The sequence below is a fragment of the Suillus fuscotomentosus genome (genome assembly GCF_016647785.1).
Source record: "Suillus fuscotomentosus strain FC203 chromosome Unknown F5891scaffold_5, whole genome shotgun sequence".
NCBI classification, from domain to species: domain Eukaryota; kingdom Fungi; phylum Basidiomycota; class Agaricomycetes; order Boletales; family Suillaceae; genus Suillus; species Suillus fuscotomentosus.
Genome location: NW_024539517.1, coordinates 1 through 17,560, shown reverse-complemented (window position 1 = coordinate 17,560; position 17,560 = coordinate 1). Strand labels below are relative to the sequence as shown.

The 17,560-nt window shown below is 48.5% G+C and overlaps 2 protein-coding genes across 2 annotated transcripts; both read left to right on the top strand.

Annotated features, from left to right (window-relative positions):
- Positions 1-4,751: 4,751 nt before the first annotated feature.
- On the top strand, positions 4,752-6,155 carry F5891DRAFT_942030 (uncharacterized protein; the record flags this gene model as incomplete). The annotated part of the gene is made up of 5 exons (XM_041374382.1): positions 4,752-4,806; positions 4,854-5,059; positions 5,113-5,454; positions 5,502-5,713; positions 5,762-6,155. Coding segments are annotated over 5 exons (1,209 nt in total), but the record flags the coding sequence as incomplete, so codon positions are not given.
- Positions 6,156-15,113: 8,958 nt separating this feature from the next.
- F5891DRAFT_1182227 (uncharacterized protein) lies at positions 15,114-15,676 on the top strand (the record flags this gene model as incomplete). Its single annotated transcript, XM_041366134.1, has 4 exons — positions 15,114-15,269; positions 15,307-15,462; positions 15,532-15,597; positions 15,650-15,676. 4 exons carry the CDS (start codon positions 15,114-15,116, stop codon positions 15,674-15,676), a joined length of 405 nt encoding a protein of 134 aa, XP_041231632.1.
- Positions 15,677-17,560: the final 1,884 nt, after the last annotated feature.

Sequence of the window (17,560 nt, the reverse complement as noted above, 5' to 3'; positions counted from 1 at the left end):
TTCAAACCTTACCACCTAATATTTAGCGCGCCTAGCAGGACTTGGTTTGGACTTGGATTGGATCGCTCTTGGACCGCACCACTTCGCATCATACGCACAATACAACACATGCGACACTCGCGCGCTTTCTCGCGCCTTGCGCGCGCGCACTTTCTCGCGCTTTATGCCATATGCGCGCCACATCCATATCACTCTCACATCATCGCCTCACACCCAGGGAACACTATTCACACCAGAGTCACCCTTGCAATTCGCCATGCTACGCTTCATTCCCGCGCCTTCACGCATAGCGCGCGCACATTCTTGCGCCTTGCGCATACCATGCGCGCAACTTCCCACGCTTCACGCACATCCACGCAATAATTCCTGCACTTGCGCATTCATCGCCCAACGACCCAAGCATCATACAGGCATCGCGCACACATACTATCACGCAAAATCCTCACCATGCGCGCGCTGAGTGGGGACACTCAGAATTTAAGTCCCTGGGAGATGTAGAGAATTATGCCTCTCATGGCGTGATATGGTGCTTTACACTAGGAAGTACATAGCACGAACTTGTAGCGTCACTCTGTGCACTACCCACAGCTATCTCTATATGACGCGCAGCTTTCCCGCGCAACGCGCGCCATGCGCGCACCATTCCCGCGCTTCGCGATGTATACGCGCGCGCGCGTTCCCGCGCTTGCGCGCCCTATGGCGCCAGCCATCCAGAAGCATCCATCCACTGTCCACCAAGCTCCCTAGTGCGTATATTTCCATTACCTTTATTAGCATAGTTCCACCTTTATTTTTATCATGCATTCTCACTCATATATATATTTACATACCTACTCGGTAGCGCTTCGGCTCCGCTTGACCGCGCTTAGGCGCGCTATATAAGCGCCAGCAGTACATACTATTACTGACCTACTTTTCCTACTTTTCACTTACTAGTTACTACCCACTTACTACTTAGCAGAATATAGTAGAAAGCTATTCCTTTACATTTTGCACTCTTATATCTCTTATCTTGCTTTATATCACTACTTAAGCTTAGTTTCTCATTTCCGCATACGCGCGCGCACTTTCCCGCGCTTCGCGCTAATACGCGCGCGCGTTCACGCGCCTTTGTACCTTGCGCGCTCCTGCGCTTTCTCGCGCTTCGCTTAAGCGCACACTTCTAGATCCTTGCTGCACTCACTTCCCCTATAGGGTCGAACGCACTTGCTTCTCAAGTAACGCAGACTAGGCAGCGCGCGACCTTACAACCTTTACAGATACAGTCAGGAGCTTCTTTTGTTCCTCATTGTATTGTAGTTTCTACACCGAACCCCGAACCCCGAACCCCGAAAATATGTGCACAACATGTCCATTTTTTACTTGTTGAACAAATCACCGAGTTTTGAGTGCTGAAACCTGAAACTTGAAACCTGGCATGCAACATGTTGATTTTTCATTTACATTACACAAATCATCGAGTTCCAAGTGCCAAGGGCCGAGACCCGAAGCCCAAGACCCGAAAATATGTATGCAACATTTCCATCTTTCACTTGTTGCACAAATCACCGAGTTTCAAGTGCTGAAACCTGAAACTCAAAACCGGGTGTGCAACATGTCCATTGTTCAATTACATTACACAAGTCATTAAGTTCCGAGTTCCGAGGGCCGAAACCCGATCCCCGAGACCCGAAAATATGTGCACAACATGTCCATTTTTCACTCACTGTACAAATCACTGAGTTTTGAGTGCTGAAACCCGAAACTCGAAACCCGGCATGCAACATGTTGATTTTTCATTTACATTACTCAAATCATCGAGTTCCGAGGGCCGAGGGCCGAGACCCAAAGCCCGAAACCCAACATCATGTACACAACATGTCCATTTTTCACTCATTTCACAAATCACCAAGTGTCGAGTGTCAAAACCTGAAACCCGGTACTTCAAATGGACACAAATTGTATTTGTATGTATTATCCATTGGTGTAGGGCTCAAATAACCTGGGAATTGTATTTGTCAGTACTCGGTACTTGGGACTTGGGACTTGGGACTTGGTACTTGGCACTCAGTGATCGGTGGTCAGTGGTTGGTACTTGGGACTCGGTACTCGGGACTTGGGACTCGAGACTTGAGACTTGGGACTTGGGACTCGGGACTTGGGACTCGGGACTTGGGACTCGGTACTTGGTACTCGGTCCTCGGCACTCGGTGATTGGTGGTCAGTGGTTGGTACTCAAGACTCGGTAGTTTCTCCCTGATACCCACCAAAAAACCCACACCCACAAGGTGGGTGTGGGTATATCATGGGGTATGGGTGGGGGTAGTGCTACTCATACCCCAGGGTTCACCCACACTATTCCCTATCGGTACTCGGTACTCGGTGTAGAGACTCGTGTGTCTCATGGTGTGATATGGCAGGTTTCACTAGGAAGTATACAGCACAAACTCGCAGCGTCATTCTGTGCGCTACCCACAGCTATCTCTATATGACACGCAGCTTTCCCATGCAACGCGCGCCATGCGCGCACCATTCCCGCGCTTCGCGATGTATACGCGCGCGCGCGTTCCTGCGCTTGCGCGCCCTATAGCGCCAGCCATTCAGATGCATCCATCCACTGTCCACCAAGCTTCCTAGTACGTATATTTCCATTTCCTTTATTAGCATAGTTCCACCTTTATTTTTATCATAGTTTCTCACTCATATATATCCTTACATACCTACTCGGTAGCGCTTCGGCTCCGCATGACCGCGCTTAGGCGCGCTATATAAGCGCCAGCAGTACATACTATTACTTACCTACTTTTTCCTACTTTTCACTTACTAGTTACTACCCACTTACTACTTAGCAGAATATAGTAGAAAGCTATTCCTTTACATTTTGCACTCTTATATCTCTTATCTTGCTTTATATCACTACTTAAGCTTAGTTTCTCATTTCCGCATACGCGCGCGCACTTTCCCGCACTTCGCGCTAATACGCGCGCGCGTTCCCGCGCCTTTGTACCTTGCGCGCTCCTGCGCTTTCTCGCGCTTCGCTGAAGCGCACACTTCTAGATCCTTGCTGCACTCACTTCCCCTATAGGGTCGAACGCACTTGCTTCTCAAGTAACGCAGACTAGGCAGCGCGCGACCTTACAACTTTTACAGATACAGTCAGGAGCTTCTTTTGTTCCTCATTGTATTGTTGTTTCTACATCGGCACTCGGTGATTGGTGGTCAGTGGTTGGTACTCAAGACTCGGTAGTCAATATAGGCAAATGATAATGAAAAATGACAGTTGTAGTCCATGTCAAGGTGAGTGATTTGGTAGTCTTTCCTTGTCATTTAGCAAAACATTAGCAATAATGAAAAAATGAAAGTTGTTATTATGCTTAACTTCCTTACCAAAGGTTGTAGTCCAAGTCCAGGTGAGTGTAGTGGTAGTCTTTTCTTGTCAATTGGTTATCTTGTTACTCATTACGCAGTACTTGGTACATGGTAATTGGTACTCAGTATTTGGTTTTGATACTCGGTATCTGGGAATCAGTAGTCAGCTTAATCAAGGTTGTAGTCCGAGTCTAGGTGAGTTTATTTGTAGTCTTTTCTCGTCCATTGGTTACCATGTGACCAAGATATAAGCTAAAGAAATCCAAAACATCAATAATGACAAATGAAATACATGTGTGCAGTAAGTGAGTCTAAAGATAAAGAATGAATATTAATAGCGAGACTTGCACATTATGTCGAGATATCCAACATGACAAGCCTGTGATGTGATCAGAGACCTGGAATAACACCCATATACATCCATTATAATAGCTTAAAAGCTTAGAAATATTCATGAAGGATTGATGTAATGATAGGCAAAATGCACCTGGGTTGCCCAATTAGGGAGCCTTATTATACTTGACGATTACGTGCCTCGGCAACTCTGATTAGGCATGTTTGTGCTAAAACCCAGCACCAGCATTAAATGCTGCCCCAAATTACCTGGGGCCTTCACTTATTCAACCTATGTACTATAGCCTAGGGTGGGGCGGGTATTCGGACTCTATCAGTAACTTCCCGCGCCCTTCCCGCCTGCGCCTAGAAGGGTTATCCACCAAGCCAATGCATTCTCACGCCCCTTGCCCTCTTCCACATTGTCCGCTATCCGGTGCTGCTGCATATCCTCAACGCCTGCCATGCCTCGTGGCTCTACCACTTACAAGGTCACCGGGTTGTCGAAGTCGGTCATTTCTCACCATTTTCGAGGACGCCATCGTCGATCAGAAGTCCTCGCGGCTGGCAAACAACAGCATCGAATAATGGCAATGGATACCAGCCGCCAGGCTGAAATACAAGGTATGTTTTCTCATTTACTTTCCGCCTCATTCACTATAATTTTTGCAACAGAAATGTCCGCAGAGGACCGAAATGCGGTGGAGACCATGATTACCCACCATGGCATCGATGTCGAGGCGCTACCATACACTGCTCCTCCTGGAGAGGAAGGTTTTGATATGAGTCATGCAGGTGGGGAACATGAAGTGTTCGAAGGGCTGGCACATCAGGTGGCCGACATTGGTGGATAGTAAGTCCTATTCACTTCATCCTGACATATCTTGTTTATACTTCAGCACAGTCGCTACATAGATCCTCGCACTCGCCGAGACCGCACAGAAGACCAGACTTCTCATTGGAATCTCCAGATCAAACACCTTGTGGACGCCTATCTTGACTACCGCGCTCGAAATTCTGGCAATGGCATACCAAACCCACAAGACTTGCCCACAGTCCCACCTTTGGACATAGATACGACGGACTGCCCTTCACTCAACAACATCGAGCTCATTGACATTTTCAGTAAGTATCTTCGCACTATTTCAAAGCATTATTTCATTCTCCCACAGGGTGGTGCCGTTCCTCTCTCCAGCCGATAGCATCGCACAGGTTCCCTAACGAGACACTTATCTATCATGGCTACATCGGATGCGCCCCGATGTACCCAACCATTGCAATTTCGCTCCGTACTCTTGCCGCCTTCCAGCAATGTCATCGAGCCTGTCCTCGCTTCAGTATCCAGGCACAGTGTAGAACACTTTGTTTCCTTCATGATGTGAGTATGGGATGATACTCTCGGCAGCCTGTCTATTGATATGTAATTGATAGATTCCTTACCGGCCCTACCTCAATACACAATTCTCGGCCGCTTACGATATTTATTTGGAAATCATCCATCACGTTGACCAGCGCCTCAAGGCGGCGCTCAAACACGACACTCCCAATTGGCGCTTACTAAATTCCTGTCCCGCTTGCTTCTATAAACTCCAAGATGAGCCAACCCTTGATTTCAACTGGCTCGTGTGCGTCGATGGCAACAATAGCTTAAAGAGATGGGATTCCTCCATCTATGGTAACACTGCTTGGTTGGATTCTCGTCGAGCTCGTTCAGACTACTGGATTGATCGTGAAACTGTTGACAAGTATAAACACGAAGCGAAATCGTGCGATGTAAGTCGACTAACTTAATTTGAGCAATTTTTGATCGCATTGTGCAGATCAACTCCCATGATGATAACTGGGAGGAAGAGCCAGTTGACGCTAGCACTAACCCTTCTAATGTGCTCACTTGTGTTGATCGATGGCGCAATGCTGGCCCTGAGACTCGTAAAAAAATGTTTTCCGTGTTTCATGAGTCTGGGATCTTTATCGCTGCTTGTCGCCACCGCTTCATACTTCTAGCTTGCGACATGGTTCAGAGTGGCGAGCTGTTAGTCTATTTTTGTCATGGTTTGACGTTTGTTGATCATTCCAACAGAGCTAAATATCCGCTGGCGCTCATTGACAAGCTCCTCACTGTATATGGAAAGAACGGGGGCTGTGCTTATGATATCGGATGCGCCTTCTCAAAGACCCTGAGCAATAGTTCCTTCGGCTCTCGAGCGCACGATCTTGGTTTTCGGATGATGGTCGGGTCCTTTCATGGCCACGCACACAACCGCAAATGCCAGTTACGTTGGCATCCAATGTATATTCCTGGAACGGGACACACTGAAGGCAAAGGTTGTGAACACGTTTTCTCTGCTTCCAATGAGCTTGCTCGTAGTACTAGACATGCCAGTTCCTTCCATCGACATCAATCTATCGAGGAACACTTCTCATTTTGGGATCAAGACAAGTACGCTAGCCTTAGTTTGTATATTCCACTTTAGCCTTAGTTCACAGTACTGATTAGCGTTCCAATAGGTAATTTCTTATGGAACCACTATCGAGAAGCGCTGAAGGCAGTTCACAATCTCACCACTGAACTCACAGCTATCAAACACGAGCTTCGACTAACCGATGATGATTTCGTTCGTTTTCTCGACGAAGAGCAAAAATACCTTGATGATCTGAAGCAGCCACCAGCCGAAGACCGTATCCGCATTCGCTACGTTGAGACACTTGGAGCCCCTTCAGTGACAAATTCCGTATTATACGGGCCACCCGACCTCCATAATATCCCGTATGAGACAGGCCAGCTGATCATGGGCCCATGTTGTGTATATTCTCGATGATGACGGATGGGCCGGGACTCATATTATTTCCGATGGAGACGGGTGGGCCCATGTATGCCAATGATATATATATCCTTAATGTTGACGGATGGGCCGGGGGAATATGATCATTCATGGAGATGGGTGGGCCCATCTGGGTAATATGTAGAGTAGGATATTATAGACAGCTGGGCTGAAGAGAGATGTAAGGCAAATATTGTTATATAGACGGGCGGGCCGACGTGGGTGTATTACATATATGGGTGGGCCGAGGTAGGGGAATATTACATAGACGGGTGGGCTGACGTAGGGTGTATTACATATACAGGTGGGCCGACGTGGAATGTATTACATATACGGGTGGGCCGACGAAAGAGATATCAAATAGACCGGTGGGCCGAGGGTGCTATAAAATATTTATTACATAGACAGGTGGGCCGAGGTGGGGTATAATTATATAGACGGGTGGGCCGATGCAGGATGTATTATATAGACGGGTGGGCCAACATAGGATGTATCACATAGACGGGTCGGCCGACGTGGGGGATAATACATAGACAGGCGGGCCGACGGGGGTGTATTACATATATGGGTGAGCCTAGATATGTCCCATCAAGACATACAGCTGATGTAGCCACCAGCGAATCAAACACATAGGATACATGTACACTATCAGTGCATATACCTACCATCAACCACCAAATCTAAACCCCTAAGCACAAAAACATGAATCTATCATGTGTGGCATTGACCAATAATCCAGGACTGAAGTGGAAAAACCCCACACCTGAACCCTGGTGTGCAACAAATCCTATTTCTAAGCATGGACACCAGAAGCACAACACTCACAAAAATATATATGTCAAATTTTCAGTGCCAAACCCCAAACCGAGATGTACCAACCCCCGAACCCTGAAACCCAAGAGTGCCGGGTCTCGGGTCTCGGGTGTCCGGAACTCGGAACTTGGGAGAATTTGGGGAGATCAATACAATTTAATTTACAATCGAGTTGATTGACAACACATTGACTTACCCATGTTTTGCAATATATTTTTGTGTAGACATACCGAGTTCCGAGTTCCGGACACCGGAGACCCGAGACCCGAGACTGCCGGGTCTCGGGTGTCCGGAACTCGGAACTGGGGAAAATTTGGGGAGATCAATACAATTTGATTCACAATCAAGTTGATTGACAACACATTGAATTAACTATGTTTGCAATATATTTTTGTTTAGACATACCGAGTTCCGAGTTCCGGACACCGGAGACCCGAGACCCGAGACTGCCGGGTCTCGGGTGTCCGGAACTCGGAACTGGGGAAAATTTGGGGAGATCAATACAATTTGATTCACAATCAAGTTGATTGACAACACATTGAATTAACTATGTTTGCAATATATTTTTTTTTAGACATACCGAATTCCAAGTTCCGGACACCCGAGACCCGAGACCCGGCAGTCTCGGGTGTCCGGAACTCGGAACTCGGTATGTCTAAAAAATATATATATTGCAAACGTAGTTAATTCAATGTGTTGTCAATCAACTTGATTGTGAATCAAATTGTATTGATCTCCCCAAATTTTCCCCAGTTCCGAGTTCTGGACACCCGAGACCCGGCAGTCTCGGGTCTCGGGTCTCCGGTGTCCGGAACTCGGAACTCGGTATGTCTAAACAAAAATATATTGCAAAACATGGGTAAGTCAATGTGTTGTCAATCAACTCGATTGTAAATTAAATTGTATTGATCTCCCCAAATTCTCCCAAGTTCCGAGTTCCGGACACCCGAGACCCGAGACCCGGCACTCTCGTGTTTCGGGGTTCGGGGGTTGGTACATCTCGGTTTGGGGTTTGGGGGTTAGTAAAATGTTTACAGATATACATAGATTGATTTAAACATGTCTGGAAGATGTCGTTCGTCTAAAATGTCAAATCCTGAGTTCCGGGTGTCGGGACTCGGTACCCGGCACCCGGGACTTGGGGTTCGGCACTAATAATTTGACATTCGGGTGTTCGGGTTTTGGGTGATATCTACCTCAATCTGCAGTTTCGAGTTCTGGATATCGGGAGTGATCATTGAATGATTCAATTGTGGCATAGGTAACATGCATGGAAAAACATTTATGTACATCTATCACTGAGCAATTATGTAGCCATGTCAACCTCCTCACCAGGAAGATCAACCTTTCCCTCAACATCCATCTCCTCATCAGAAGAATCATATTCTGGCAGGAGGTTACCTGGTTCATTAGGGACCACAATATTGCCGGGGGATTCTGGCAGGAGGTTGCCTGGTTCATCAGGGAGATCAATTTCGGCAGAGGATTGTGGACTCTCAGGCTGAACTTGGGTGGACTCAACCATGGGACCTACCACAGCAGATTCATGCTCAGGCGTCAAGGGTGTAGGTTGCATGACTGAAAAGTCCAAATCAATGAGGTTGGAAAGTGTGGAGGGGAGGGGTGACATGGACGGGGGGGACCTCCTTGACCAAGCAACATTATTCCATCGGCCGGTGTGTCCGGAAGTGAAAATGAAGGGTGCCGGTCAACCACTGTGCGCCAGAGGCTCTCATGGAGGCGTTGCAGGGTATCAATCTTAGCGTCCTGCTCCTGCACCCGAGCCTCAAGAATAGCGATGCGAGCTGCACCATCCCGAGGGTTTCTGGACCAGGCTCAAGGCTCAGAGGAGAGGAAATATCATAGAAAACTACTGAGCACTCAGACTCATACTGGTAACTGGTGAAAAGATTGATTGCTTATGTAAGCTACAAAAGTGCCAACATAAGGTAAGGTAAAACAGTCTCTACAAGCCCAACCAGAAATGAATCCCTACATCTCATGGGAACTTTGAATCATGACTGTCCCCAGTCATCTACCTATGCAAACCAAAGCTAAGCTAAACTTAAGAAAACTAACCTGGGGGTCCTCAAACACCTTTTGTCTCCTTGACGCGTATGCCAGGTAAACTGCGCCAGTGAGTGAGGGTCAGGCAATGCAATAAAATGATAATCCCCAGACTTTGCTTTTAGTACTGGAGGAGCAGCGATGCTAAAGTGAAAAAAACGCGATGATGGTTGCATGGATGACGATGGGGAGTAGACGGATAGAAAGAGGCGAACGAGGGCTTCGAAATGAGTATAGGGTTGACTAGGTTTGGTGGAGAACTGAGTGAGAAGAACGAGGGAAATGGTGGAAAAGGGCGGAAAATGGGAGAAATGCGGATTGCGGAGGAAATGCGCGGACGTATCGGGAAGCGGAGCGGATGGATGGAAAGCGCGGAAAAATGCGGTCAGAACGCGCCTAAGGCGATGGGCGCGCGATCACAGGGCGACGAGATATAAGGAAGGCGCAAAAATGGGGCGAAAAATAGGGGGGAACGCGCCAAATGCGAATAGCGAGCGAAACGGCTGAGCGCGCGAGGCGCGGATATGCGCGAATGAAAGCCATGAACGAGGGCTTCAAAACGGATATAGGGTCGATGGGTTCTGATGCGAAATGGGCTGGTGAAGTGCGAAAAAGTGCGGAGGTGCAAGAGGGAGGAGGAGGGAAGGGGTATGTGCAGGGCAACAAGGGCTGGTCCTATCAAAAAGCGGATTGGGGCAATGGACAGAGCCACTGAGGGATGGTAACTGGCCAAAAGAGCTAGATGAGACAGGCCTTTGAGCACCCAGAAAACCCTTATCTCCCCTCAACTTCTCAAAAACACAAAAAACTCAATATCTCCACAACTACGCTCCAAATTGACTGAACCAGGGCTCAAAATGACCGGACGGACGTGGGGAATACGACCTAAGTTTGCGAGAGATCCGCTTGAAAAACGCGTGGGAAAACCCCTATCAAGTGCGCTGGGGAGAGGACAAGATGCTGAAAACTGGGGATTATGGGAGAAGCTGGTAAGGAATGACTGTGGTTGGGTAATAGGCGAATTTGGGGATGATGGAGAGCTTGGAGAGCCTAGAAACACAAGAAACCCCCTACGCGTTGGTCTCAGTTGAAGGTACAACAATTCAGATGGGAGTCTGAACAATGTTGGGTCTTGCAGAACCTAGCTGCTATTCGACCCTAAAGGGTTTCTGGACCAGGCTCAAGGCTCAGAGGAGAGGAAATATCATAGAAAACTACTGAGCACTCAGACTCATACTGGTAACTGGTGACCAATTGCCATGGAATGGAGATCCGGCATGGGAACATCGAGTGCTGCACGAGGCACTGCGACGCTGGAAGACCTGACTGCTAAGTAAAAAATTAGGTCAGCCGGTCATCAAAAGTATGGGTGACTTACCAGCTGGCACAGGTGCAGGGACAGGTGCAGGGACAGGTGCAGGAACAGGTGCAGGTGCAGGTGCAGGTGCAGGTGCAGGTGTCTTCTTGGTAGTGATGGTCTTGCTGCGACCACGTGACTGCACCTGGGGTGTGGTTGCAGCAGGGATGGCCGGAGTTCGGGAAGGGCCACGAGATTGACTACGAGTTCGGGCCCTTGACCGGGAGGGAGATGGAGCATTGGATGGAGCAGGGGCAGGTGTCTTGGAACGCATCCGGCCGGTGGTAGACTTCCCTCGGGTCCGTTTGGGTGGGGATCCCAGAGATGCAGGGTTGCATTTGATCTTCTTGGTGGAGCAGCAGATGCAAGACAAGCAGGGGAGGCTGGACCTCTTGTCCAATCAAGTCGCACAGGGCCAATTTTCCTTGACACAATAATGGCAGGGGTTGTTCTGTAGTATCCGTTAGTAGATGGACTAGAGGGAATATATTTGAGTACTCACTGGGCCGGGAATGGTGATATCAAATGTGGTAGTGGCCGGCGGGTCACCATCCGAAGCACTGGAAGTATCATTGGACTCCTCCTCAACTTCCGGACGCCTGCCGGAGGTTGCCTGACAGATTGTTAATACACATGAGTTTCTGGAAAACTTCTAGGACTTACCCGAGCCTCCGGACGACTGATGGGAGATTTCTAATGTAATGGGAATGAGTGGGAATTATACATGGGAGGTCCGGACATGTCCAAACGACTCACCGTAACCTCCGGACGACTGCCGGCAGTCAGCTGTGGACACATGAGCATATATTTAAAGTCCAAACAAAAATGCAAACTTACCGAAGCAGGCCCAAATGATTGCTTCTTGGGGGAACCGGGTGACCGAGGCGACTGGGGCTTCCTTACCACAATGGTGCGCTGGGGAAGGACGACCTCCGGCACTCCACGCGAAATCGGCTGCAACAAATTGAGAGCATGTCAGAAATCAGCCAGAACACATACCTGAACAATTGGGTCCTCATCATCTTCCGACTCCACAAACGGCTTCGACTTGGGGAGTTGAGTTGACTTGACACGCTTGCGAGCCTTCAGCGCCGACTTTGGAGGTTGGGAGGAGTGTCCCGAAATCATTGGAGACTTCCTCTTGTTGCTCCCCCCAACTTCCGGCGACAGGTCGACGGAGGTGGCCTTACCTTTTCCTTTGTGCCGGACCTCGGGGGTCATCTTGCCGGAAGGTCCGGCGACGACCGGAGGTGAGGGAATGACGGGGGTGGGGGAAGGGACAAGTGCAGGTGAAGGGACAGGTGGAGACGGAAGGTTGACAGTGAGTGGGCCAGTGGAAACGTTAGGGACAACAGGGAGATCACAGGAATTATCACCCAACGCCTCCCAGGCACGGACTTGCTTGCGCCAGGCGTGTCTAGCCACCCGGGGGTCATCGTGGCCAATGCTGTGCCAGTTGGGCAAAGCCCGGGGAGTCATGGAACGCACCCTCATCAGCTCCTTAGAGCAGGACACCACAATTCCAGGGATGTACTCCCCTTTCTCATGGGCCCGGATGATGTCAGCCTACCCGGACATTACAAACATTAATGTTACACTAATTTAATAAGTTCAACATACCAAAAGAGTGGTGACCTGCTTTGTTAGAACAAGGTGGACGTCCACAGAGCCGGCCAGGATGTGCCGGGCGCCGGCAATGATGCCCACAAGTTGAGCAGTGGATGCCTTGAGGTTGGCCAATGAAGATTGAACTTGAGTAGACATTTGGATGGAGTTGACAGATGTGAAAATGTTGAAAGCAGGGTGAAATCTGTTATCAATAGAATGAAGTTTCAAAGAAACAATACAATTGAAGGACGATGTTGAAAATTCATTGATTGTTTGTGTTTGTTTGGTCATCATTCAACTTTCGGCAATCGCCGGCCATGTGTTGAACTTCGACGTTATCAGTTATCAATCAGTTCATCAGTGCATCAGCTCATCAGATATCATGAGCTCTCAACCTGGGGTCAGATTTCATGACCCTCCGGTCACTGAATTCACTTCAATGGATGTGGATGAGTCCTCCCAGTCCCGGATGTCCCTTGGTATGTTTTGTTTTTTCTGATTTCAGTCAATTGATCTGACATGGTTCAGATCCATTAGATGATATATACCTTGGGCCGGATGATGAGTTAGACTCTGATTCTGGATCGTCCGGTGGTTTAGATGTGTTGAATGTAATTCCCGGTATGTTTTCCAATTCAAATTTACATATTTTACATGTGCAAATTCATCACATATCTCCAGATCCATCATCTCCGGCTCTGGCGGATGGACTGGCCCTGTACGATGACCCGGACTTGTATCTTGGTCCGGAGGATACCTTGATTTCGTCTGATGATGCTCCGGTTATACCCGATTTTCCTATGGCTGGTGAGATTACCCTTTCAATCCCATGGTCACCTTTCATGGCATTTCCCCAGTGAATGAATCAACTCCGGAGCCCGATCCGGCCACTCCGGGTGTACCAGGTGCACCCATACCTTGTAGGTATATTCATATCATTTCATGTGCTTTACTCATGCTATCTTCTAAGCTATGTCAGAAGCTCCCGAACGTCAATCGCCCGAGCCGGAACTCAACAATGAAGCCCTGCGTGCCATGGTTCGAGAGTTCATGCCAATCGGATCTTATGATCAAGCTGAAAGTAAGTATACAACATTTGATTATTTATCTCTGCTAATATCCTGCAAGTTCAATCAATTGTAGATTGCCTGGGAGATTATGAACAGCGTCATGGAAATCTTCCTGCCCCTACAGTAGCCCAAATTCTTGAGGCTGACAGACCATTCAGGATGGCATGGGCTGAAACATGCGACAAGCTGTGGAAAGCAGATGCGGACCTCCGGAGGATGCAAAGGGTAAGGGAGTCAACCTCCGAAATGCTGAAGGTATTGGATACCCTCATTGAGGCCTTTGAGGACTCAAGTAACATGTAAATATTGATCAATGTCTGATAGTAGACACATTGCAGTACTACTCAGTAGGTAGTCCTTGGTACTTGTATATTCTACTACCCAGTACTCGCTGCCAGGTTTTCTGTGCTCGGTACTTGGGGCTCGGTACTTGGGGCTCGGTACTTGGGGCTCGGTACTTGGGGCTCGGTAGTTGGGGCTCGGCAGTCGGGGCTCGGTAGTCGGTGCTTGGTACTCGGGGCTCGGAACTCGGGCCTAGGAACTTGGGGCTCGGGGCTCGGTACTCGGTGTTCGGTACTCGGGCCTTGGTACTCGGTGACCGGCGTTCGGGCTTCGGTATTCAGGGTTCGGTACTCGGGCCTTGGTACTCGAGATTTGGCATTTGGCAATTATAATTTGTTTGTTAGTACTTTGACATATACATAATAGCACTTATGACATTACACATGAGGGCAGGAAGATATATGTGTTACGACGGTAAGTCGCGTGCGAACTGGGATGATCTAACAGCGACGATCACGACAGTGATACCTCGTGCTGAGAGTCCAAGGTCGGCTCCTACAGAAGAGTAGGAGTTGCGTACGCTTGCGGAGGTGAGCGATGATAGCGGTTACAGGCAGAAGGGGTCTCAAGTCCTTCTGAAGGTGCGGATCTGATGTCAAGCAGGTAGCTTTAGCAAGACAAAGGTTTCGAGGCAAAACCCAGTAGGATTAAAGTAAGGAACATCTACTTTAATCGTCGACCTTATATAAGGCTACTCTATCGTATCTAAGCTCAGCTTGAAGCTGGGTTCTAATCTGCTTATCTATCGAGTCAGAGATACCATGCATGAGGCAGGCTTCTATCAGTACATGAGGCAACACGAGGCTTGCCTTCTATCTTGATAACATACATAGGTCTTCTAGACCTATGTCGTCATATCATGTAAGCGATCCAGATCGCTTACCTAATCCGGCATCTTCCGGACTTCTCTTCTATTCATCATCTATCATCAAGGCCTAAAGGCCCGGTTATCGTGCTGTTGCCGTGCAGGGTGGCAGAGGGCTGGTCGAGTAGCTGGGGGCTCTCGTAGTGACTGTAACATTACCCCATTACTACGCACAAAGTCACCGACTTTGTTTTTTCAAACATCTTCTTCCATCGTAGCAGTAGGTGTTGCGGGAATTGCTGACGTGGAGACGGAAGGTACTGAGGGAGGTTCAGGGACAGGGGAAAGTTCGGTGGGATGCCAAAGTTCTAGATCCGCAGTGCCTTGTGGTTATTCTCCCAATCTAAGAGAGCTTCAAAGAACTTCTCTTCGTCACTAAACTCTTGGAGCACAATGCGTCCTTCGAGTTGTGGGCAGTGGACAGACAGATGGTCAGGTCCAAGTTCATCACAGATGCAACAAACATAATCTGGACATTTTCTGAACTGATGTCCGTATCCTCCACAGCGCTTACAGAGCGTGGTGCGGGTTTGATTTATGGTAGCCACCTTCTTCTCAGTGGGTACCGGGCGGGTTCTTCTACAAGTGGCTTCACTTCAACTTTCTTTATCGCTAGGTCGGTGATATCGGAGAAGTCGAGGGGAGTAAGTGAAGTGCGAAGTTTCTGATCCGCCGTTGCAGATGAAGTATAGCAAGTTTCCGAGTTACTTCATCAAGGTCAACACGATTGGCTACATCTTCCAGCAGCTTCGTGGTTCGTATAATGCAGACGGTGAGGGATGTACACGCTGCAGTTCTGGCGTCTTGATCACCAAGGATTTCGTCGATCGCTTGGGAGTACGCGGGGTCAGGATAGCAGCTTCATTGAACGCGCTGTTTTCCGTCATTCTGAGGACTGTTCCATAGTCAGAGTCCTTCAGTGTCATTTTGATAGAGTCGTTGTCGATGGAGTTTGTCATGATGGTGATGGAGGTTCGTTGGGAGAGATGTTCAGGGATCGAGAGGGTTTATAACCTTCTTCCAGATCAATCCAAGCTCCGATTCAATCTAAACTTATCTTTATCGTTATCTCTTATCGTCTTTATCTAGCCATGAGGCTAACTCGTGTTCGAGATTCTTCTTCGCTATCAGAGGGAGTGCCGTGATAGGTACTATCATCCTTTATCTTTGTTGAAAGATCAGGTCATCATCAGAGGGTGGTCGTCATTGCCATGATGGGTTCTAGAGGGTTCCATGGGCTTGCAGGAGTTTCCGTGGAGTTCGTCTCGTGATAGTTTAGCCTCGTTCCGGAGGTAGGGGGTCCGAGCGTGGGTGTCAAGGCTTGCAGGAGTTTCTTGGGGTCGTCCAGCAGGGAGATCGTCTTCTATTACCCTTTGTTTATATATGGTCTACTCAGGTGGTCGAAGTGCAGTGATGTGAGGGGTCCCGAAGCTTGCAGGAGTTTTCCGGGGTTCGTCCTTGTTCATCGTCTAGTTTCAAGTCATTTCGGACAATCATAGTTTAGAGTCTTTCCGGACTATATCTAGTTTAGGGTCATTACGGACCTGTCTAGTTTTAGGTCGTTCCGGACCTTTAGAAGTTGGTCGAGTTTGGGATATCGGTGATCAGTGTTCAGGGTGGAGTGGGCGTGGAAAAATAAGTATATGGAGGATTTCACCCCCTTACTAAGCCATTAGTCACCGACTAATCATATCCAATCAGAAGTCGAGGCCAGGGAGCGGGCCATCGTCTTCGAAGTCGTTTCCTTCTGAATCTACCATTCGCAGATCATGCGAAGAGGGTGCATTTTTGTCTTCATCCTCGTCATCCTCGGAGTTGTCCATGTCGATAAATAGGACAAAACTGGGCCCGGCGTCTTGTGCTTCTTTTTCTATTTCATTTTGACGATATGCTTCATGGATCAAAGCGATTCGTTCAATGAAAATATCCTGGGCTTCTTGTAACACAGGAGGAGTTCGGTGTCAGAAGACAGCGTCATTGCTTCTTCAGAATTATGTGCAGGTGTCAAGGAGAGGTTGAGGGAATTCAGCGGTTCATCAGCGGTTAAATACGCTGGTTCGGGTCTTCTTCCATTGCGGACTCAGGGCTTTCGTAGAATCTGAGTTTCTTGGCAGTGGGAGGTTCGTCGATTCGGACTGCTCGTCCTTTTCTGAGAACGGATATTGGTTCTCCAGAAAATTCGAATCTCTGAGTTTTCTCTGGTTCAGGGGCCAGTCTGGGTGCCTTGGATACAGGCGGTTCTTCGTTCATTATCGCACGTCCCTTCCCAAGGACTTGTGCGGGCTCTGCCGAGAATTCATATCGGGCAGGTGCGGGATCTTCTTCAATCTTCATCGGCTGAACAGCCGGTACAATCTTCTTCGTTCGTGGCGGTTCGGGATAAATGTGGTCAGATATCAGTGCTGGTCTGGAAGTCTTCTTCTGAGTTGTCTCCGGGTCAGTGGCCGGTCTCTTCTGTTCATATCTCTTTGCTGCGAGATCAATTCTAGGCAGCGAGTCTTTCTTCGTCACAGTTTTCGCGGGCTGTGGTGCGGTTTAAGGTTCACGGGGGTTCCGTTCTGCGGTTCTTCGTGGACCGGTGCGTTCTGTGTCGTTCGAGCTAGTGGTACAGAGCCCGAAGAGGAGGTGTGGGGAGTGGTCGGGGATACCGATCGTTTTCTCTTCAATGCTACCTTCTTTTCTTCTTTCAGGAAGAGGGCGTCTTGCCATTCTTCTTCCGATCAGAATCTATTTCTTTCTGCTTCTTTCGGGAATCTGCGGTACTTTTGAGGGTTACCGCGCCAGTTTTCCAATTGATCAGGGGTTCTGGCTGATAAGCCAAGGTCGTCCAAGCAGGACTTGTCTTTCGGACCAAGTTCGGCTAGGTAAAACCGTTCGGAAATTACCCATTCATCGATCTGGAAGTAAGGTTGCAAAACCTTTCTATTGGCTTCTT